We start from the raw sequence: 23,729 nt of genomic DNA, 5'->3' as shown, positions 1-23,729 counted from the left end.
GTTTAAAGTGAATTTTATCACCTATTCTTGAGGTTCTCCAATCACGGACAAAAAGGAACAGGTTGATATCGAGTACCAGCCGACTTCGGTTCCATTTTTTTTTCCAGTTTTTACATTGCTTCAAGTAAAAACATTTCTTAGCTTTGTCTTTGGTTCGCGGGTCTTGACGTTTTCTACTCAGGTATTTCAATCTTCATTTTATTTTAAGAATAAATAAGAATAAATAGTTGGTCGACTCGACAGTAGAAGTCAGAGACCAAATAATTTTATTTTAAAATAATTCTATTTATACTTGAAATTTTTTTCTCTTACTTAAGAGTGGCTGTCCGTAACGGTCGAGAATGGCGGGACAGCGAAGGAATTTTCAAATTTCTCATATTTTGTCAGAAGACAACCTTTGGTAAGCTCTTTTAAAAAATCCAGTTTAAAACTTCGAGCGCTTTTTTATTTTGGCGAATTTTACGAAAATCTAAAACTCGACTTCCGGTTCGCTCTGGACCGGTGTGAACAGCCCAAAATATTACCCATATTTAAGAAGGCCTCACTCGTTCAAAAATACTCCTAACGATCTGATACTTTTTCAACATTTTAACTAACTATCAGACTCCAAAAGGGATAAATAATATTTTTGGGAAAATGTTTTTTTCTCGCTTTTTGGGATTTTTTTTCGATGGCATTTCAAGCAGCTACGACGCGAAGCAAATTTTAGCCTAAGTTGAATGCCCTAAATTATCACCTGGTATATATTCTATTTTCACTAATACTATATGATCTGAAAGCTTGTTTATTGTACTTCTTTTCCTGAAAGTATTAGCCTTGGAACGCAAATACTTCCTCGCGATTAATCGACTCTTCTATGTAGCATACGGCGGTCTAATTTCGGATTCAGAATCAAAGCGCCTGCTTTATAAATACTCAAAAACTTTCTTGGATCACCCAGAATGAACATTTTAATCGTAAACAACATTAGTTTGATGACTGTAAACTATACTCCAGCTATATATTATTGACTTATACTTTTGTACTGGAATATTTTAGAGAGTAAGGACTTAAGCGTACGAATTCTAAGTTAGAAAAAAAACCTTTAGACCCCATCAAACGCAGGGTTTTTTAATTTTTCTCTTTTCTTTGTTTTTGTTGAATATACTTGCTCAAAATCCTCCCAAATTTCAATTAGTTCCACGTTATTCGTAGAAAAAACAAACTCATTTTCGTACTTTCTCAAAATTAATGGAATAAGTTAGAGGACACTATGATTGAATAAACAAACTGAATTAGTTGAGAAGCGTGGCACGTGAACGTCGATCACTTGTACCTTTCTTGAATTATATGAACTAAACAAACAACCTTTATGGTTTGTATTTTTTGTCTTTATCTCTTGTCAAAATTAATAATAACTAGTGACTAAAGTGCGTGCAGTTGCTTTCGTACTATTTCATTTAAGCCCCTTTCCCGATAACGTCACACATTTGATTCGCATCAACACTGCCTACTCTGTTTTTTATAAATCGTCCTTGTTTTAAGAGAAGTCAGTGGCTAACAAACCTGTTTCCTTTCTTATTCATTCGTCTAGAATGAACTGTTTGACAGGAACAATTGTATGGTTTCTATCAATTACGGCCGCAATCGTAAACTACATTCAAGGTATTTGGTGCTTTGCTCTTTTAGGGGAACAGGAACATGTAACTCTAGAGCCTCACAGAAAATCTGCAGCATTGTTACCTAGAGAGTTTTTAAGTCTGTCATTTTTCACCATTGGAACATATATCGTATTGGTCGTAAGTGACAGGGTGCTGTAGTTGGCAGGGCCGTAACCAGGGGGGGCACAGGGTGCACGTGCACCCCCACATAAAAGCTTAAGGTCCGCCGATTTTTTTATTCGATGTGCACCCTCCCTGTAAAAGTTCTGGTTACGGCCCTGGTTGGAAAGTCGAGATAGCTGCTTCTACAGTATTGTACTGGGAAAATTATCATCTTCCTCTATTGCGTTTGGGGAGATAGCAAGGTCTTCAGGGACGGTCTGGCCGAGTACTTGAAAAGACGCAAGCCGTCGGGACCTCGAGCACGTCTCATGACCTTTTCTACAAATTCTGGGTTTAACTTTCTTCCTAAGGTTTACTCAATGTTGAGCTTGTTGACCAAGTAGGTTCTCTGTTTTTTGATAAAGCGGTCAGACTTTTTATTTTCTTTGAGAGCCCAGCCTCTTCAGCAGATAAATCCGAGGTCCTCATATTACTAGACGAGAATTTTAGGGTCGGTAGAAACCCCAACCCCCTCTTCCAAGCTTTGTATTTGACGGCCTTAGCAAGATCAAATAGCGATTGTTTCTCAAGAGATTTCGACCATCTCTCAAGAGAAAAATGCTTTTCAAGAACAGAGAATCTTCGCACTCGCACGCAGCCGCCGCCAGAGCACCATACCTTCATTTAATTAAGAATGTAGTTTACTATTGCGGCTGTAATTGATAGAAACCATACAATTGTTCCTGTCAAAATGTTAAAAAAAAGAATAAGAAAAAGAAAAAAAAAACCGGCTGCTCAGCTCGACGATTAGCTTGCCTACTGAACAGCTATTACCTGAATCTTGGCTATAAACATTAATGTTGTAAAGCATAATTTGATTTTTTTTTTTTTTTATCAAACTCATAAATAATTCATGAGGAAAACACAATAGAAATCACGACCATGAAGGAGGTTTTATATCTGATATAGATTCGTCTTCATTTGCATAAACTTAAACTTGGATTTTCTTGGCCAGATTCACTTCAATTTTGAAAATTTTAGTGAAACACAAAGGAACTAACCTAGACGTTTGATAAGCAATCTACAGTATGAGTGGCCGTGTTGTATTCGATATACAATCACTCGGCTACGCCTCGTGTTTGTATATCGGATACAACACGGCCACTCATTCTGAAAAAAACGTCTGTCTGATGAGTGCGTAAGCACGAAACTCGGAGTTACAGTGAACATGTCTCGTCTTTAATCCAATCTTTACTATATATCTGTTGCTCTGCATCCCTACGCATCGAGCACTGTTTCACCAGTATAGACCACATTACATACTTTGTTATACATATATATATATATACAGCCATTTGCAAAAATTATGGCCGTTTCAAATATAAATACAACTATATCGAAAGTATATCAGACAGGGCGGGATATCATTCTTGATATTTTTTTCCAGAAAGCCCTAATGATAGACAACTTGAAAAATATATAGTGGAAGATATCCCATAATACTTGATATGCTTTCGATATACTCGTATATGTATTGGAAGCGGCCATAGTTTTTGCAAATGGCTGTATATATATATATATATATATAATATGTTATTATTATTGGTAAAAAGATACTTGTTGTTCCTGTCAAACAGTTTATTCTAGGCGAATGAATAGGAAAGGAAACAGGTTTGTTAGCCACTGACTTCTCTTAATGAAACAAGGACGATTTTTGGCTTTTTCATTTAGAATCAAGTTAAATCAATCAATTCTGAAACCCCATATAAAAACAAGCAAAAACAGCAACAAAAGAGAAGGGAAAAAAAGCAGAGTAGGCAGTGTTGATGCGGATCAAATGTGTGACGTTATCGGGAAAGGGGCTTAAATGAAATAGTACGAAAGCAACTGCACGCACTTTAGTCACTAGTTATTATTAATTTTGACAAGAGATAAAGACAAAAAATACAAACCATAAAGGTTGTTTGTTTAGTTCATATAATTCAAGAAAGGTACAAGTGATCGACGTTCACGTGCCACGCTTCTCAACTAATTCAGTTTGTTTATTCAATCATAATGTCCTCTAACTTATTCCATTAATTTTGAGAAAGTACGAAAATGAGTTTGTTTTTTCTACGAATAACGTGGAACTAATTGAAATTTGGGAGGATTTTGAGCAAGTATATTCAACAAAAACAAAGAAAAGAGAAAAATAAAAAAACCCTGCGTTTGATGGGGTCTAAAGGTTTTTTTTCTAACTTAGAATTCGTACGCTTAAGTCCTTACTCTCTAAAACATTCCAGTACAAAAGAATAAGTCCAAGGGTGGATCCAGGGTAGTTTACGTGATTTCCGTAAACTACTCAATTTTTTTCAAACACATTTCTTTCTAAATAATGTCAAAATATGTGAATTACATTATTCTAGAAACTTCTAGAAACAACTCACTTGGCTGTTTTTCAGTTAATTATTAAAGAAAAGTCAAACGAAAATGAGTAATCTCGTCATTTCTGCCGATTTATTACCGATTCCCGCAAGAATTTTCGGGTTTCGGATATCTCCGTCGGTACGCATCGGAATGCTATCGGAAAACGATCGGAAAACAGCCTTTGTCAAATAGAACCTCAGGGAGTGAGCGTGCGTAGTTGTAGAGCTAGGCCGGTGTGATGATCGTAAACTACTCAAAGACTTCTCTGATTGGCTGGAAACACATTGATTGTTTTGGAAACCACTCAAACCCTTTTCTGATTGGCTATCTACTTTGCAAACTACCTCATAAACTACCAGCAAAACTATAAAAAGCTAGACCTACCCCCGTTGGGTCTCTTTCGTTCTTATGATTAGAGTCATAGACTTGCTGTACTTGAACGAAGGAATATTCTACAATGCGTGGCGACCCGATTTGCAGGAGGGAGGACTGTTCTCCTTTCGACATTGGCTTGAATTTTAAAGAAATTGGCTCTTCATCACCACAAGATAAGCTGGGGTTCATTGAGAATGTGTGGAAACCAGGTGAGATTTTTGATTTCCCACTGTCAATAGAAAATAGAAAGCCTCGTAAGTTTGTCTTTGAATGGCTTAGAAGATATCCCTGGCTTGCATACTCTAAATATCTCGATGGAGCATTTTGTTTTCCCTGTGTTTTGTTTGGAGTAGAATCTGGTAGAAATGCTCATAAATTAGACAAGTTGTTGAAGTCCCCACTCACATGTTGGACTTCAGTGGCTTCGAGACTTACAAAACACGCCAGCGGTAAATGTGAGATGCACAATTTTGCTGTAATTGCCATGGATAACTTTTTGAAAACAATGAGGCAGCAAGCGGTCCCAGTAGATCAGCAGTTGAATAATATTATTCAACAGCAAATCGATAGAAATAGGACGGTCCTTAAGTCTTTGTTTGAAACGATAATTTTCTGTGGGCGAAACAACATAGCTCTCCGGGGTCAACGCGATGATGACCCAACAAATGCTAGTCTATCAGGAAACTTTCAGGCTCTGCTAGAATTTCGAATGCAGAGTGGTGATCAAATACTGCAGAATCACCTGGAAACTGCACCCAGAAATGCAACTTACATTTCTAAAACCATCCAGAATCAGATGATAGAAACAGTAGGTTCTTACATTTTAACTAGTTTGTCAAAGGAAATCAGAGACAGTAAGTTTTTCTCTGTTATGGCAGATGAAGCTGCAGACATTTCTCAGGGGTGGATCCAGGGTTTGGACATGAGTAGTTTACTCTGACAGACCAATCAATTTATACCCAACCCACCATACCCCTAATAGTTATAAACTACCTAAAAGGATACATCTAGCATACCATGCTGTCTGCAGTCAAGATCCTTGTACAGATTTATCTCAGTTGAAGAATCTAGCACATCAAAGGACATCATGTGAAAAAATGACATCAAAAGTATTAGTATGTAAAAGTACAATGCAAAATATATGCTATTAAAGGAAAAGTGGCATGGCAGCAAATTGAATACTTTATGAAAAATAGAGAACATACAGTCACAATATCATACATGTACTAGCAAATTATACAAAATGAATACATTACCTTATTTAGATTGAGGTGTTCCACTAGATGAGTTCATTGCTGAGTTCAGTTGAGAATATGTAAAGACCATTCAAGCTTAATTAAAACCCAGTGAATAATATTATAGATTTCAGAAAAGAATAAGTTTTTAAAAATTCCACCTTGTTCCTGTACTGTTCCCCATCAGTTTAAGGATTAAAAATCAGATAATTATTAATCCAGATGGAACATAACTCACAAGTACTCTAAGAGCACTGGTGGTCAAAAAAATATTATATAAAATATTACTGTAAGATATTCTCCATTCTCATTCGTCTAGGATTTAAAGTAGCAAATAAATCTATTATTTCCTCAAGATCTAAGTCCATGTCTCTGTGGGAATGCATCAGTGCCAGTTCATTCATTCTGTCTTGGGCCATAGTATTTCTTAAGTAGTTCTTAAGATTACGGAGGGTTGAAATGGACCTGAAAATTTCCTGATAGACTAGCATTTGTTGGGTCATCATCGCGTTGACCCCGGAGAGCTATGTTGTTTCGCCCACAGAAAATTATCGTTTCAAACAAAGACTTAAGGACCGTCCTATTTCTATCGATTTGCTGTTGAATAATATTATTCAACTGCTGATCTACTGGGACCGCTTGCTGCCTCATTGTTTTCAAAAAGTTATCCATGGCAATTACAGCAAAATTGTGCATCTCACATTTACCGCTGGCGTGTTTTGTAAGTCTCGAAGCCGCTGAAGTCCAACATGTGAGTGGTGACTTCAACAACTTGTCTAATTTATGAGCATTTCTACCAGATTCTACTCCAAACAAAACACACGGAAAACAAAATGCTCCATCGAGATATTTAGAGTATGCAAGCCAGGGATATCTTCTAAGCCATTCAAAGACAAACTTACGAGGCTTTCTATTTTCTATTGACAGTGGGAAATCAAAAATCTCACCTGGTTTCCACACATTCTCAATGAACCCCAGCTTATCTTGTGGTGATGAAGAGCCAATTTCTTTTAAAGTACAAGCCAATGTCGAAAGGAGAACAGTCCTCCCTCCTGCAAATCGGGTCGCCACGCATTGTAGAATATTCTTTACTTCAAAATCCTTCGTTCAAACTACAGCAAGTCTATGACTCTAATCATAAGAACGAAAGAGACCCAACGGGGGTAGGCCTAGCTTTTTATAGTTTTGCTGGTAGTTTATGAGGTAGTTTGCAAAGTAGATAGCCAATCAGAAAAGGGTTTGAGTGGTTTCCAAAACAATCAATGTGTTTCCAGCCAATCAGAGAAGTCTTTGAGTAGTTTACGATTATCACACCGGCCTAGCTCTACAACTACGCACGCTCACTCCCTGAGGTTCTATTTGACAAAGGCTGTTTTCCGATCGTTTTCCGATAGCATTCCGATGCGTACCGACGGAGATATCCGAAACCCGAAACTTTTTGCGGGAATCGGTAAGAAATCGGCAGAAATGACGAGATTACTCATTTTTGTTTGACTTTTCTTTAATTAATTAACTGAAAAACAACCAAGTGAGTCGTTTCTAGTAGTTGCTAGAATAATGTAATACACATATTTTGTCATTATTTAGAAAGAAATGTGTAGCTTTGAAAAAAATTGAGTAGTTTACGGAAATCACGTAAACTACCCTGGATCCACCCTTGTTTCTAACAAAGAAAATATTTCTTTAGTAATAAGATTTCTTGATTCAAGAAATATAATTAGAGAAGAATTTATTGGGTTTTCTCTTTGTGACGAGGGAACAACTGGAGCTGCCATCAAAGATAAAATACTTACAGCAGTAGCAGAATTAGGACTTTCTATGGACGACTGCAGAGGCCAGTGTTATGATGGGGCAGGCAATATGGCAGGTTGCTTGAATGGAGTTTCAACACTGATAAGAAATGAATTTGACAAAGCAATTTATGTTCACTGTATGAACCACAGGCTGAATTTGTGTGTTGCTGACACATGCCAACAACCACTTGTTAGAAACATGATGGATACTGTTAAAAGAATTTCTGATTTTTTTAACAATTCACCAAAGAGACAGCAGTATTTGGTCATGAAGGTTAAAGAGATAATGCCTCAAGCTAACCATACTGTTCTGATAAATGTATGCCGAACAAGATGGATCGAAAGAATAGAAGGAATGGACAGAGTTGTAGAACTTCTTCGTCCTGTTGTTGCTACGCTTGAAGACATATCAATGAACAACAATGATCTTGGAACTGGGGACTGGAATCGACCTAGTAGAAATGATGCACAGACCTTACTGAATGCAATAACTTTTTCATTTATTGTTGCTATTGTTATTGTTAGACACATGTTAGATTTAACCCGACCTCTCACTGTCAAATTACAAAAGAAAGCAATGGATCTTCTCAAGGCAAAGGATGAACTTGCACTTTTAAAGTCAGTCTTAACAGAGATGAGAACTGGCATTGATGCCAGGCACAATGCACTCTACCAGGAAGCTGTCACTTTAGCAGGTCAAGTTTCAGTTCTACCAACCATGCCTAGAGTAGCTCAGAGACAAGTTCACAGAGCCAATGCTGCAGCCCGAAACCCTGAAGAATATTATAGGACAAATTTAACTGTAGTTTTTCTAGACCATATAGTCCAACAACTGAACAACAGATTTCAAGATGATGTGTTTGTTTGCTACAGAGCACATACAGGGACACTTGAGCACATTGACAATGTTGCTTATGCTAATATACATACCATACTTCAAATCCTTATAACTATCCCTATGTCATCTGCTTCTTGTGAAAGGTCCATTTCAACCCTCCGTAATCTTAAGAACTACTTAAGAAATACTATGGCTCAAGACAGAATGAATGGACTGGCACTGATGCATTCCCACAGAGACATGGACTTAGATCTTGAGGAAATAATAGATTTATTTGCTACTTTAAATCCTAGACGAATGAGAATGGAGAATATCTTACAGTAATATTTTATATAATATTTTTTGGACCACCACTCCAGTGTTCTTAGAGTACTTTTGAGTTATGTTCCATCTGGATTAATAATTATCTGATTTTTAATCCTTAAACTGATGAGGAACAGTACAGGAACAAGGTGGAATTTTTAAAAACTTATTCTTTTCTGAAATCTATAATATTGTTCACTGGGTTTTAATTAAGCTTGAATGGTCTTTACATATTCTCAACTGAACTCAGCAATGAACTCAACTATAGTGGAACACCTCAATCTAAATAAGGTAATGTATTCATTTTGTATAATTTGCTAGTACATGTAAATTCTAGTACACTGATATTGTGACTGTATGTTCTCTATTTTTCATAAAGTATTCAATTTGCTGCCATGCCACTTTTCCTTTAATAGCATATATTTTGCATTGTACTTTTACATACTAATACTTTTGACGTCATTTTTTTCACATGATGTCCTTTGATGTGCTAGATTCTTCAACTGAGATAAATCTGTACAAGGATCTTGACTGCAGACAGCATGCTATGCTAGATGTATCCTTTTAGGCAGTTTATAACTAATAGGGGTATGGTGGGTTGGGTATAAATTCAGAGTAAACTACTCATGTCCAAACCCTGGATCCACCCCTGAAGTCAATAATATATAGCTGGAGTATAGTTTACAGTCATCAAACTAATGTTGTTTACGATTAAAATGTTCATTCTGGGTGATCCAAGAAAGTTTTTGAGTATTTATAAAGCAGGCGCTTTGATTCTGAATCCGAAATTAGACCGCCGTATGCTACATAGAAGAGTCGATTAATCGCGAGGACGTATTTGCGTTCCAAAGCTGATACTTTCAGGAAAAGAATTACAATAAACAAGCTTTCAGATCATATAGTTTTAGTGAAAATAAAATATATACCAGGTGATGATTTAGGGCATTCAACTTAGGCTAAAATTTGCTTCGCGTCGTAGCTGCTTGAAATGCCATCGAAAAAAAATCCCAAAAAGCGAGAAAAAAACATTTTCCCAAAAATATTATTTATCCCTTTTGGAGTCTGATAGTTAGTTAAAATGTTGAAAAAGTATCAGATCGATAGGAGTATTTTTGAACGAGTGAGGCCTTCTTAAATATGGGTAATATTTTGGGCTGTTCACACCGGTCCAGAGCGAACCGGAAGTCGAGTTTTAGATTTTCGTAAAATTCGCCAAAATAAAAAAGCGCTCGAAGTTTTAAACTGGATTTTTTAAAAGAGCTTACCAAAGGTTGTCTTCTGACAAAATATGAGAAATTTGAAAATTCCTTCGCTGTCCCGCCATTCTCGACCGTTACGGACAGCCACTCTTAAATTTTTTTCAAGTCAGAAACAAGCACTAATTTTGTTCCATTGTTAAACTTAAGTTATAACTTTGTTATTTGAAATAACTTTGTTTCACTGACCTATAGTAAAATCACTCTTTAAGAATGGTACAATTTCAAGTAATCCCTTTTTTATCGTATAGCCTGCTTCCAGATTCGACTTTTTACGCTCGGAGATCTCGCCAAAAAATTATAACTATAATACAAAATCGTGTCTACAAAGCAGAAATTTTCCAGAGGTGAGTTAAATGTAGTTCTTTTAAGAGTTGAGTATAAAGAAACGTAAAGTCCAGCGTAGTACCACAAATTTCACGTGATGATTAGCTTATTCATTTTTAATAAACGATAGCTTCTGGCTCGTGAAGACAGGCTCCACTTGCACTTTAACCTTGTTACTTAAGTAGCGAAGCTGTTTTTGTTACCTAGTCACATGAACTTTGCTCTTGCGCGGTAGGGAAAACCTTGTTACTTGTTTTCACAAACTTGTTACTTAAGTAGCGAAGCTGTTTTTCTACCAAGTCACATGCGTGACTGGCTTTGGTCCTTGAATGTGAGAGAAAACCTGATAGTAGTGTCGGCTGTGTGATTTGGCGCAGGTGTGTTAGTGGTTGATCGTAATTAGTCGTAGTAATCCCACTGTTTATCAGTATTACTAAAGTCCGTTTCTTTTAGTAAACTTAAAGACGACATTCATCAACCACTGTGATGTTTTTTCGGATTGCTGTCTTGGTTTTGGTATGGGGACATTTAGAAACAGGCGAAGGCCGATCTATAACAGGTATTCATTATGCATAAAAAATTATCGAATATGGCTAGCCCTACTTTAAGGAGGCCACTATAGGGTTAAAATTTTTGCCCCATCTTTGGGGGCAAAATTGCCCTATCCGATTTACTGTGCAGTGGAATCTCTTATTGAAACGATAACCAATCAAGGTAGTACAGAACAGAAAGAATTCAAATGGGAATTTGCTTTGACAAATATTCATTTAAAAATCCTTGAGTTGCCTATTCAAAAGGAAACAGGAAAAAATGTGGGTTCGATTAGTTATAAAACATCGTGTTCGCTTAGGGGGTACTTCCAGTCATTCACATTAATTTTTCTTAATTATTTAAAGTTAACTCAAAGACTTCAAAGTAACACTTCCTTATTCAGAATTTTGTTTTTGTGAAAAACAATTTTTGTCAAAATCTCTCTTCCTTCCTTCCTTCCTTCCTTCCTTCCTTCCTTCCTTCCTTCCTTCCTTCTCCTTCCTTTCTTCCTTTCTTTCTTTCTTTCTTTCTTCCTTCCTTTCTTCCTTTCTTTCTTTCTTTCTTTCTTTCTTTCTTTCTTTCTTTCTTTCTTTCTTTCTTTCTTTCTTTCTTTCTTTCTTTCTTTCTTCAATCAATTTTTTGATTGAGTTTCTATCCAATTTCGTAGATGGTGACAAAAAACAAGTAACCTGCAATAAACAGATCGACCTTGGAATCACCCTGGATGCCTCTGCCAGTATCGGAGAAGAAAACTTTAAAAAATACAAACGCTTTTCCAAAGAATTGCTAAGTCGCTTTGCCATCTCTCCATCAAGAACTCACGTTGCTTTGAGCTATTTCTCCATGTATCATCACATTGTAGCAACTTTTAATAAAAGTCATACTTTAGAGGAAGCAAACTCGATCATTGATGACATGGTGTACGAGAACTCGGCATCCAAGTTATCGAACGCTATAGTGGAATTGCATTTTGCAGTGTTTGCTGGAAAATGTTCTGGAGTACGCCCAAAAGGTTCTGGTGAGTATGACATAATTTGCCCTTCTAAACTTCAAAGAAAGACCGGTAATCAGATAGTTGTGCATATATAGTACATCCTCAAGCAAATGGTCTAATAAGTCAAAAAATATGCTACTGAAATCCTGTTTTTTCTCTACTATCTATAGGTTCAAAGATGGTTTCATTATTCGTAACAGATGGATTTTCTACCTCTGGCTACGAACTTACCAACAGCCGAGCGAAAGACTTTCATAACTATGGGATAGAAGCATTTGCAGTCTACCCAAATGGGAAAGTCCATGAAAACATCCTTCGCTCTATTGCTAGTAGACCCATTGCAAAGCATTTGTTTAGACTGGAAGAGAAACAAGAAAAGAGGCGTTCGTTGATTGATAAAATTGTAAGGCAGATTTGTTTTGGATCTTATAGTAAGAGATAAATGATGTGTTAAACTCTTGGCGCTTGCTAGGAAAGAGACGTTTATTTGCACTTTTTGGATTTTACTATTTATTTATTTATTTATTCATTCATTCATTCATTCATTCATTCATTCATTCATTCATTCATTCATTCATTCATTCATTCATTCATTCATTCATTCATTCATTCATTTAAACATATACTTTCTATAAGTTGTCTCCAACAGCTCTCATGCGAGCTCATCTATGGAGATCACTTAATATAAATTTACAAAATCAGATGAAGTACACAAGGTAATTAACAAAATAGTAATAAAGCGTTACAGAGTTTTACAAAAATACAGAAAATGAAGTTATACTTACATTGGTTATAGTAGATGAATGCAATAAAGTAAATACGAGGAAAAAGGTCTGGTAGATGTAGATATTCTTTTGAAATATTATATTTTTGAAACATTTTACGTATGGATAGTGATCATGAATTATTGACAGTGATTTTATATTAGCCATTAAATAGTTAATAGAGGTTAGCATATCTAACAGCGAATTATGCCCAATCAGAGCACGCGATAGAAATCAGTTGATTATTTTATAAATTCAAAGACTTTTATTAGCTGATTGAAACCTAATTGACTAATCTTTTGGATCGTCCTTCACGAATTTGCAAGATGTGATCCTATTGGAGGGCAGACATGTGTAGAACAATAGAAAACAATGACCTTTCCCCAACCCCGCCCCTAAACCTAACCAATCACAGGGGACGTTGCAAATTCGTGCAGCTTAACCCAATCTTTTTACAAAGTCAACTACAAAGAAGTTTCATTCTTAACCCAGCTTGTCAACTGGTACATATTCGAATAGACACCGTATTTATTAGGAAGAGCACAGCCTATCCCGTAAGACACAAGACCATTAAGGTACCAGAGCCCGTTGTCTTCACATGCCAGCGGTCCACCACTATCAAACTGGCAGGGTCCACATCCACCCGACGCAGGTCCCGCGCAGAAAACCCTTTCGTGGATAGTACCGTTGTAACACTCCTCGCGGTTGCATATTTCGATTGGCACCATATCAACTCTGATTTCCTGGAGAACAGGCGATTGGGGACCTCTCCATGTTGTCCGTCCCCAGCCTAGCACGTGACAGTTCGATTTCAGATTAAATGATGCTCCCTCAGGGAGAAGACAGATTGGAAGAATTGACTTGTCGAGAGTTGTGTTTGAAGCTAGTTTTATTACCGCTGAACGGAACAAAGTGTAAATGTAAGTGACTGTACCCAACAAAGCATCTTAACTTGGAGGACAAAACAATAGAATTATGATCCCCTGAGAATTAGAAACCTTTTGTTATGTCCTCCAGATTGAGCTGCATGCCGACGTGCTGCAAGGGGTCTATAAGCTGACATGCATAAATATAAGCTATTAGCACAAAATATGGGTAACACACAACAGGCAGAACGAAGCCTGGGAGTGGATGAACAAACAATGAATGGTGGGATAAAACAAAGAACGCAGCTCACATGTAGAACAATACACATTGTTCACCATGAGAAGACATGTACAGATGAATACGGATATAACTGAAACAAAGCATCCTTTTCTCAAGAGAATGACGTGGTCTGAAATGGATAAACATCACGCTAAGTCGAATAAGCCTTTTCATAGTTTAAGAATCGATTCCACTGCGCATGCAATTTTATCCCGAATTTCTCACCTTCTTTTGTCTAAGCCTTCTTTTGTTCTTAATTAAACAAAGAAGGTGAGAAATTCGGGATAAAATCGCATGCGCAATGGAATCGATTCTTAAACTATGAAAAGGCTTATAGGGTCTATTTCGACGCCGAACGCGGAAGCGTGCTCCAAGGAACTGCCACTACGCCACTTCTGCAACCGAAAACGAAGTACTCTAGGGAATAACATTCATGTACATGGTCCGAAATCGAAGATTGATATTTTATTGGGTCAAGCCGCCGGTAATCATCAAAAATTCTTCTTCTCGTTACCTATATCGTAGTCACTCGGCTTTTCAAAGTAGGAGCATTGTTCAGAAATAAAGGATGCTTCTTGAGAAATATGATATTCGAGCCAGCATTGGAATGACTCTGCGATGGACTATTTTGCCCCAGAACAACTTTCCAGTGGTTTATATCAGTATCTGGAAGAAATAGAAAACAGTATAATCATATTGTGAGGTTTGATGCACATTTCCTAATGCACATGCGCAAAAAGGTGCTCCAGCTAACACCAATACTGCAGGCTCATGTTTTAGTACTGTTATTCAGTGTTATACCTGTACTAAAACAATGTGCTGCTGTAACCACGTAACCAGGAGCAACCAGAGATCCACCACAGACGACTTCGTTGTTTAGCAACAGGGCTGCGATCCAGGGCCACTCTTGGACAGAAGCAGCTTTCCCGCCAATGATTCTACGTAACGGTAACACTGGTTCCTTGGGATTGCTTCGAACACCACAGTTTTGCAAAGCTATCCCTAATAAAAAATCGATATACATCATTAACTTTTCTCATGCGGCAGCCATTTTGACTGGAATTAAAAGAAATAGATTTCCAAGCTTAGCCTCGTGTACAAGAGTTTTTGGACGAGGTTACGCGGGTTTAAACAAAGTTTTTTATTATCTTCATAAAAATAAATCACATGGCGTAATGTGATCAAATTTCGTTCGTTCGTTCGCGTTTGTTCTTTCTTTCTTTCTTTCTTTCATTCCTTCTTTTAAATTACACCTTTCAATAGCAAGACTGACTTGTTCACAATCTTACCAAATAAGGAATGCACGGTAGATTTGCATGTCGGCATGACTTCTCACTTTTATCCTTGCAGCCTTTCAACCAATCGAACAAAAATGCTCCACGTGCACAAACGTGTTCCTTACTGAATCCACCTTATGATTGGACGATTAAATGGGGTGATTGTACAACGAAATGTCAGGTGATCAAGAGTTTGATAGCCTTCGCCTGCATTCGATTGATTTACAGAACCAGAACAAGCTCAGTTGTGTGCTCAAGTGGACGAGAATTGGTAAGTTTTCAAGCCAACACTTTTCATTCTAGAAGCTTTATGAACTTTATTGTAATTATCAAAACTTCAAAACTAAAGTTCTATGTATCAAAACTAAAGTTCTGTGTAAATTTAGACTGATTTTACTCTAAATATTGAATTCAAGCTTGTTTAATGGAATTGCAAAAACCGTTCACTGCATTAAAGATTAAAAAATCGCATGCGAGTTCGAATTCTTTCATCTTTCTTTCGTAGTTAGTGGTACGGGAAGCTTTTTTATTGAACGTACGTACGCGCCACGGTTTAAAGAAATAGCTTTAAATGTGTTTTTACAGAGGAAGCACTTCAAATATTAAGCCACGTTTTCGAACCCAATTGTGCTTTGCTCTAGAAGTGTTTATTTACTTGATGGAGAATCTTAAAAAACCCCCAGAAGAAGTGGTTGAAATAGTAAGCCACGTTTTTGAGGGCAACTGTACTTGGCCTGGCGTAATGAATGTTATTTATAAATATTTACTCATTTGATTTAAATTTAGAATTAGAATTAGAGAGAAATTTTCCCAGTTTTATCATCGCGTATTAACGGCAAGCATGTTTTATCTTTCATTCTAGGTATATGGCCTCAAGCAAGATTCATCATATGAAAAGCGTCAGTCTCTTGGTCAACTAATACAAAGAGTAATTCATATATATTGACGAACGATACTCGAGCAAGTTCTAAAAATTTTTCTCAAAATTTCACCGTTCGCACTTTTGAATTTGTTTTGTTTTACTTGCTCGAGTTATCAGTGTCTTGTTTTTTCTAGAGAAATTCGTTCCTAAATCGAATGTGGAACAATATAATGCATATATTTGACCTTCAATATATATTTCTACTACATTTGGTACATAAATTGTTCGGCAAAAAATTTGGTTCTTCTTATATTGCAAGTCAAATTAATTAACACTAGGACTAGGACTAAGATTAGCAGGGCTTTGAGTATACAAAGCCCTAAAAATATATAGGTGAAGCTACCACTTGTAAATGTAGGTGGGGTTTAGTGTTTTTGACTGGCATTTGCCAGGGTCAATTGGCCAAATATAGGTTAGTTTTTTTTCAATAAGGCAACGCTGGACATCACTGGAGACGACCTGATGGAGACGACGACCTGGATCAACAAATCTATTCAATACGTCTTGTTTGATTTAGAATGGAGGATTTGCTATTTGTCTTTTATGCAGTGCTGGTCGGTTTTTTTCAACACACACACCATCTTTAAACTGCGCCTAGGGTTTAGTTCGGTCTTTTGGTTCTAAGGTTAGCACCGGCCATGTATTATGTGACACAGGTGAACTGTCACTTTTTCTCTCCACGATAGCGAGGGGGAAAGTGACTGGTTGCTTGGTTACCTGCAACATCAATAACTTTGGCACAGTCAAGGTTTGACTAAGATCTTGTCTTTGGGTTCCCTTTTGTCGGCTCTGTAGTCCAAACGGAAAAGGCGCGGCGGAGCAGGCGAGAGGGAGCTGGGAACTGGTCTTTGATTATGGAAAATTAATTTGTACCATTCTCGTGTATCTAAATTTAAGATTGGCGTTTTGTTTAAGTATTGAATGTTAAAATCTAAACGTTTGGCAACGATTCGAGTCATTCTTTTCTTCTTCTTCTTCTTTTTTTTGTTCTCTTCTTTCCCTCTATCTTTTGTTCTCTTCTTTCCCTCTATCTTTTGTTCTATTTCTTTCACTTTTCCTTTATTTTTCCTTTCATTCATTCTTCCATTCTTCATTCTTTCCCTTCCTTTATTCCGTTCTTCCTCGATCTATTCCTGCCTTCTCTCTTTCCTTTCTTGCTTGACTATCCTTTTATCCACCGTTTCTTCTCTTTTCTTCCTTTCTTCAAATTTCACTCGTGATATTTTTTTCCGATTGAACAAACCTTGGCTATACACGTGTCACTGAAATAGCATTCCTCCAGAATCAATATTAATACTAACCACTTTCACCGAATGTCACGGCACTATCTTTATATAATAATTATTATTAATAATGATAAATAATAGTTAATTTTGAAATGTAGATTTTATTTTTGAAATGTCGTGGCATTCACCTTTCCTTTCAGCCTACACAAGAACAGCCAAACTTGGTTGCGAGCCCGCGATAGAATCAGTGGTAGCTTCTTAGCCTAGAATTTTCTATATTTCATTATATTAATATTATTATCATTATTTATGTATGTATTGATTATTGTTGTCTTTCAATGTTTGAATCAATATAAATATTGATACAAATATTGATAATTGTTCACAGTAAATGTGTTCAGCTCTCTCCTGATGATGTTTTGGTTATCAAAACACACAGGTTCAATTGCAGAAAAGCAATCGTAGAATTTATCTTAACATTTTATTATTTTGGCCCGGTTTTCCAAGCATTTCGGTTTTTCCTAGGTCAGTTTTTCCGATTTAGGATAACAGTTTTCCATACATATTGATTACTTTGATACCTTAAAGGATATTTTGGCCCGGTTTTCGAAGGTATTTCGGCCTGGAGTTTTCGGGTTTAGGATAATAATAGTGTTTCATATGTTAATGTTTAAAGCATTTCTTAGGAACGAATAGGTCGTATGTTTAGTAATTGTGTGAGCGAGCAAACGGGTATAATTTGTAGTTTTAACTACCATAATTTAATTCGATGCATAGTTTCATACATTACTATAAAATTAGCTAAGATTTTTCTGCTCCTTTTTATTTTCTAAGAAAAAAATGATTATGAATTACAATTCATTAATTCATTTAATATTGATTTATTATTAAATCATTTTAAGAACTTTTGCTAGAGTAGAATTCAACACTGATTGTATAGGTTAAGGTTTCAGTACTGTATGTAAAAATAATTTCATACCAATAAACTCCGATGGTTTAATGTAACTACAATTGAAAGTATATTAGCAATGAAGTTTGATCCTGTGTTGTATGGTAGTGGGTTTTTGGGATCCAGTTGGATATTCCCGAGCCGGTGGTTGTAAGTACTTTACGGTAGGGTTTGTGATCCTATCTTTAATGAGCTGCTGACACAGCTCGCTTACTTCTGTTGAGATCTCGAGGAATATCCACCCCATTTTCGATTCAATTTCGGCCATTTGTTTGATTACTCACTCGTACTTCAAAGGGTAGTTTTAATTATCTCTATAGTTGTGCATAATTCATACTTTCGTCAACAAAACGTATTTTTTTTCATGACTTTTTAAAAATAGGAGTATATATACTAAAAAAACTTATGTTTTCTCTAATAATTCATTGATTTATAGTTTATCAATAAAGTTGTGAGATTGGAGTGTATGGTTGTGGGTTTCGGTTCTTGGATATTCCAGAGCCGGTGGTTGTAAGTAATTTACGGTAGGGTTTGTGACCCTATCTTTAATGAGCTGCTGACACAGCTCGCTTACTTCTGTTGAGATCTCGAGGAATATCCACCCCATTTTCAATTCAATTTCGGCTATTTTTTTTATCACTCACTCTTACTTTACAGATAATTCCTTTCTAGTTATTATTTTTTTCTCACCTACCGTAATATTTAGAAAGCTCTATTTTTCTATTATATGGTCTTCGTATAAATAATTTTACTAACTTTTTTTTTCCAGGGTTCAAGAAACTAACCTTTTTTTTTCTCTCTTGCAGATGGCGAATTTAGGTTTTACGCATGCGCATAAGTTAAATATTTTGCGAGCGTGGTGTCATTATTTTATCAAACAGATATTAGTCTTTCGATTGTAAAACACCGTAGTCAAAAAAGCTCTAGAATTTTTTGGTTAGTTAGAGGATTACTGTATAGTTTAGTTACTGATTCGTGTTGTAAAATCAATGACTTTAATAAAAAGTCCGGCCATATTTGATTTTGGTTACATCTGGAGTGTCTCGACGTTTCATATCATTTGGTTCGTAATAACAGTAGTTGTCACGAACATACTAACTTTTAACTTAATTCTTTTATCTTTCAGGTTATTAGTACTAAATTTATCTTTTCTCTTTTTAGACCGAGTCAACAATACACCCTTTTAATGTACTGTACAAACCTTTTTTTCGTTACCGTTATGAAATTAGAGTTCAGTCAGTTTGGAGATGTCAGCTAAACAGGATGTGTAACTGTACAACTCGACTGGAAATCGATTTATTTTTCTCTCAATAAATTGAACTCCATTTTAGGGCCGGATTAAACTTGCACCAATATAATTTTAATAACTATATTTTATTATTATTTTATTTAATTTAGAAAAGACAAGCTGAAAACAGAGAAACCGTCCTTCCTGGAATCCCATACTGGCCGATACATGACGTAATAATGAACTGTTCTCGTAACCATAACAACGATTAAGTAAAAACGATTCTAAACTGAATTCATTTTGAATTCCAAATATCGCAATAAATTTTCTCTTCTCCTTCAGGATTTTTTGGCCCATTATGCGAACCGAGATACCATATGACGACATATGTGACCATAGCAACGTTCCAGCTTCAATTTCTCTTCAATTTCAAAAAAAAAAATTTTTTTTAATCATATATTTTCAGGATTTTCTGGCCCTTTACAAACCAATAGCAAGCGCTACTGAGATGCCATAAGACGTGATAAGCCGATTTATCAGTTGCTGCCTTCAAGATAGGATACCGTGTTGTATGATTTGTGCCTCCATGTTTGACAGTAATGTTTTCTAGTTTTATTTTTTCGTTGAATTTGCGTTTTTATTTATCAGTAATCCACTAATCTCTTACTTCTCTTTCTCTTTTATTTTATTTTTCTATTATTTTTAACAGCGGACGATCGCACTCGTTAACCTTGAAGTTCCTACTGAAAAAGAGATTCAACTGTAACTTATGGTTTGGACTCGGTAAAAAAAAACAACAACAAAAAAAAACAAAAAAAAACTAGAAATTATGTTTCTTTTTTCTACAGAATATAATTCCTTAATTATTATTAATAACGATTTAATTATGTCCGAGATTTTCATTATCTTTAACACTAGCTAGTAAATACTCACGGCATGTTTCTTTCTTTCTTTCAGATTCAATTTCAGTATCAGGGAATTTCTTCAGTCTTCGTTAACTGAACACATCATCCGTTCATCATCAACAACTCTTCATTCAACTAAAATACTCTAAACCTAATTACCGTAATCTTAAAATAAACTTCTAAACAAAAATATAAACTTAATAGTAAACTAAACTAAACTGAATAACTAACTCTACATTCACTTAAATTCTAAACTTAAATAATGTGAAATAACCGACTTTCAAACTGGAAACGTTGTTGTGTTTTTATGTTTTGCAGATTATGCTGTTGGCGAGGCTTAAAGATGAAAAAAACGCTGGACCAGAATGTGAATCATTATATTTTTCTTTCCTTTTTTCGTTTGAGTATTATTAAGTATCATGCTTAACTTAATTTAAAGCAATATTTTAATATTTTAAGGCTTTTCAGAATGATTTCATCGTAAAAACAAAGTGATGTGAAATTTAGTAATAAAAATATAGTTATGAACTCCCTGTGTCTCGTGGTTTCTATGAATGTTTGTAAAATATGGCTGAAGCGAGATGACGTTTTACCCCCGACTCTATACCATAATAGTTTTTGAAATTCTTTCATATAATTTTTGATTCCTTAGAGAATACAGGAACAATAGTCATAATTAAAGAACAAAAGCAGTGTGAAAAGGATTATTATGGTCTAGAGACGGGGGTTAAACGTCATCTCGCTTCAAGCTTATATTTACCACTTTCCATACATCGGCCATGCAAACACCAAGCATTCAATCGAGGTTGCAAGGTTTACCTGAACTTACCTTGTAGTCTCGGTTGAATGCTTTGTTTTTGACCCGACAAGTGAACCTTTAGGTGGATTGGAAAGGTTAGATTGTGTAACATGGAGATTGATGAAATAGTTGAAGGCAAACCCCCGTGGGAAATACTAGGCAACTGGTAATGGTCAAATAGACACGAAAGAAGACAATGGAATTAGGTCTTATATTTATTTCACTGGTTTAGTGACTTTTCTTAGGGATGGTCCGTTAATCCTCATGATGTTGTGGCAAAATTTCTCCAAACCCTCTTCCCTCTCCAGGCGATAATAATTCCATATAGTGATCACAAAGATCACTAGAATCAGTGTTTCGCTTAAATGTTTTTGGCGAAACTAATTCTTAACATTGACACTGAGCCGGATAACTAAAATGATTTTACTTGGCCCCGATCAAATAGTTAGCATAAAACATAATGAGAAAACACTAATTCCATTGTTTTCTTTTGTACTTTTACTGTTAGCCACTCAAATAATTATTTAAAGAAAGCTTACCTTTTTGTATCGAAATTACACCAAGGATTGATGCAAATATCAACCATAACATCTCGACTATTCAAGGTAGGAAGTTCATAATTAGAACACTTATAAAGTATGTCGACCGATATATGCTTATTTCTTAACATAACATTCTGGAGAGCAAGCTCAACTGAAAATGTATGTGTCCTTTTGTTTCCTACTTTTCTGAGAGTAACCAGTTATTATCAAACGTAGTTTGTAAAATTCCTCGTTATACCTAATTTGTAACGTCCCCTCTTTACAGTAACTTTCCGGAACTAATTATTCAATTTCTCTGGCGTATTTTGAAGAAAAACCTACAAGAAAAACCAAGTTGTTATGAATTCAAATGATAACTTTTTGAAAATCAATTAATATAAAGTATTTTTCCGATGGCTAAGCAACACTATAAAAAATATTAAAGACAATATTTTGGAAAATAATCCAATTATCTGATAGTAATAAATTATTTATGTGGAACTAAAGGCGTTCCTAACACCAGTTTTATGTTAAGAATACCACTTGGAATTTGATCGGATCAGGTACCAAGACGTTCACGGTTTTTAAACACTAACTTATTCGGATAATTATATCTATAAAATAGCTCAAAAACCCTGAGGTATTTTTTATAACCGTAAAATTTGATTTTTCGATTTTTGAAATAAAATCCTTTGGTAAGAACGTTCGTTTAATTATTCATGATTATAATAATAATTAATAATAATTTATTACTTATAACGCGCAAATTAGCATGTGTATATGATCAAATGCGCCTAAAATTTTCTCATTAAGATTTTCAGTACGTTTGTATCATATCAAGGAGCAATCATTATAGCAAAATAATAACTGAATGACATAGTAACAAAATTTTAAAATATAGAAACAAAAAATTAGATACTTTTGTATGAGTTTTTGACGATGGCTGTGACTTCTTGTCATAACGATCACCGTATTTTCAAAGATAAAAAAGTTTCGTAATTCTCAGTGGATTTATTTAAACTATTTTCTGAATTTCACATTTTACTTTGATGTAAACATATCAGAGATTCCATATAAAAAATAAAATCGTCATTAAGACTTTATGCTAATTAGCTGTGGCCAATTTATAATGGTAAATACGAATTTTGGTTTCAACGGTACGTTGGCGAACATTGCTGCAAATTTCGTTTCATTCTACCTTTTACGCGAATTTCGAATTTTACTTTTTAACGACTTTTTTTATTGATACCACAGGTAGCCCAAGCTTGGTTTCTGTGGTGTCCTGTTATAAGGAAATGTATGGAGATTCATCAAAAACTTCAATAAAATCATTGAAACGTGAAATAAAGCCTCGAAATTTTACCCGATCATTGAAAAATAGCACTTCTTTCGCTCTGCGTGGTTATTTTTCGAATTTAGCCCGTTTTAAGATTTTTCCCCCCACCAGTAAGAAATAAGAGAAGGTTGGAAACTCGAGTCCCAAAAGCGAACCATCACGGGTCTTTCAAACCTCGTACGTCTTCGAATTTTCTTTCCAGCGCCAAATTTTAGTCATGACCCTTCTCTCACATCCCTATAGAACCGAGAAAGTCGCATTACAGATTAATCTTCGCGTCTTTAAGCCATGAAATTTGCCTGTATTCACATACTACCTCGCTTGTTCTGACCCGTACTTGGAGCTCACTGTACACCAATTCAACGGATTTCTTTCGGCAATCGACCCGAGGTCACGCCGGAAGTCTTCGTATCGTAAATGCGGATTGAATTTAGATAGGGTCTTTCTTCGAAATTATGGTGACTGTATTTTTTAACGGCCTAAGATACAAAAGTATTTAACTTATAATTTCGAAGAAAGACTCTATCCAAATTCAATCCGCATTTACTATAACGAAGACTTCCGGCGTGACCTCGGGTCGATTGCCGAAAGAAATCCGTTGAATTGGTGTACAGTGAGCTCCAAGTACGGGTCAGAACAAGCGAGGTAGTATGTGAATACAGGCAAATTTCATGGCTTAAAGACGCGAAGATTAATCTCTAATGCGACTTTCTCGGTTCTATAGGGATGTGAGAGAAGGGTCATGTATTTTTGAAGTGTTTAATTGGCTTTACCGTGCATAAAACATTTACACTTTTTTACATAGTTTGCATCAACATCCTACGTACAGTTTACCAATCGATCTGAATGCCAATTA

General features: G+C 35.7%; 3 protein-coding genes and 1 long non-coding RNA gene across 5 annotated transcripts; 2 read left to right on the top strand and 2 right to left on the bottom strand.

Annotated features, from left to right (window-relative positions):
* The first annotated feature begins 129 nt into the window (after nt 1-129).
* On the top strand, nt 130-12,284 carry LOC116308919 (matrilin-2-like). 2 transcript variants are annotated; one of them, XM_089030362.1, is made up of 4 exons: nt 130-181; nt 10,729-10,834; nt 11,474-11,824; nt 11,971-12,284. In XM_089030362.1, the coding sequence occupies exons 2-4, from the start codon at nt 10,762-10,764 to the stop codon at nt 12,240-12,242; spliced, it is 696 nt and encodes a 231-aa protein (XP_088886488.1). In that variant the 5' UTR covers nt 130-181; nt 10,729-10,761; the 3' UTR covers nt 12,243-12,284. The 2 variants fall into 2 exon arrangements, with proteins under 2 accessions (XP_088886488.1, XP_031575299.2); XM_031719439.2 differs by lacking the exon at nt 130-181 and adding an exon at nt 10,220-10,295.
* Nucleotides 4,224-9,716, top strand: LOC116304503 (52 kDa repressor of the inhibitor of the protein kinase-like). The gene is made up of 3 exons (XM_089030613.1): nt 4,224-5,437; nt 7,446-8,983; nt 9,187-9,716. Exons 1-2 carry the CDS (start codon nt 4,606-4,608, stop codon nt 8,711-8,713), a joined length of 2,100 nt encoding a protein of 699 aa, XP_088886739.1. The 5' UTR covers nt 4,224-4,605; the 3' UTR covers nt 8,714-8,983; nt 9,187-9,716.
* On the bottom strand, nt 5,425-7,410 carry LOC148910801 (uncharacterized). The gene is made up of 3 exons (XR_016119848.1): nt 6,706-7,410; nt 5,780-5,854; nt 5,425-5,590 (listed from the first exon to the last, which is right to left on the bottom strand). It is a non-coding gene; the product is annotated as an uncharacterized LOC148910801 (long non-coding RNA).
* Nucleotides 12,285-13,028: 744 nt separating the features above from the next.
* On the bottom strand, nt 13,029-15,036 carry LOC116308916 (serine protease hepsin-like). The gene is made up of 3 exons (XM_089030612.1): nt 15,000-15,036; nt 14,512-14,712; nt 13,029-13,462 (listed from the first exon to the last, which is right to left on the bottom strand). Exons 1-3 carry the CDS (start codon nt 15,034-15,036, stop codon nt 13,029-13,031), a joined length of 672 nt encoding a protein of 223 aa, XP_088886738.1.
* Between the last annotated feature and the right edge of the window lie 8,693 nt (nt 15,037-23,729).

This window comes from Actinia tenebrosa, unplaced genomic scaffold (assembly GCF_029948245.1).
Source record: "Actinia tenebrosa isolate PJP-AT-01 unplaced genomic scaffold, QUT_ActTen_1.0 PGA_scaffold15__27_contigs__length_11533743, whole genome shotgun sequence".
In the NCBI taxonomy this organism is placed as follows: Eukaryota; Metazoa; Cnidaria; class Anthozoa; order Actiniaria; family Actiniidae; genus Actinia; species Actinia tenebrosa.
The sequence above is the reverse complement of the archived record's forward strand: the minus strand, read 5'-3'. Positions and strand labels throughout refer to the sequence as shown.

Excerpts from the sequence above, each read along its gene's own strand:
- LOC116308919 (XM_089030362.1), top strand. The coding sequence starts at position 10,762 with ATGTTTTTTCGGATTGCTGTCTTGGTTTTGGTATGGGGACATTTAGAA. Across the intron at positions 10,835-11,473 it reads CGAAGGCCGATCTATAACAG|ATGGTGACAAAAAACAAGTA; the intron begins GTATTCATTATG and ends CCAATTTCGTAG. Across the intron at positions 11,825-11,970 it reads AGTACGCCCAAAAGGTTCTG|GTTCAAAGATGGTTTCATTA; the intron begins GTGAGTATGACA and ends TACTATCTATAG.
- LOC116308916 (XM_089030612.1), bottom strand. The coding sequence starts at position 15,036 with ATGCCGACATGCAAATCTACCGTGCATTCCTTATTTG. Across the intron at positions 14,713-14,999 it reads TACCGTGCATTCCTTATTTG|GGATAGCTTTGCAAAACTGT; the intron begins GTAAGATTGTGA and ends ATTTTTTATTAG. Across the intron at positions 13,463-14,511 it reads AGCACATTGTTTTAGTACAG|CGGTAATAAAACTAGCTTCA; the intron begins GTATAACACTGA and ends TGTTCCGTTCAG.
- LOC116304503 (XM_089030613.1), top strand. The coding sequence starts at position 4,606 with ATGCGTGGCGACCCGATTTGCAGGAGGGAGGACTGTTCTCCTTTCGAC. Across the intron at positions 5,438-7,445 it reads TTCTCAGGGGTGGATCCAGG|TAATAAGATTTCTTGATTCA; the intron begins GTTTGGACATGA and ends ATATTTCTTTAG.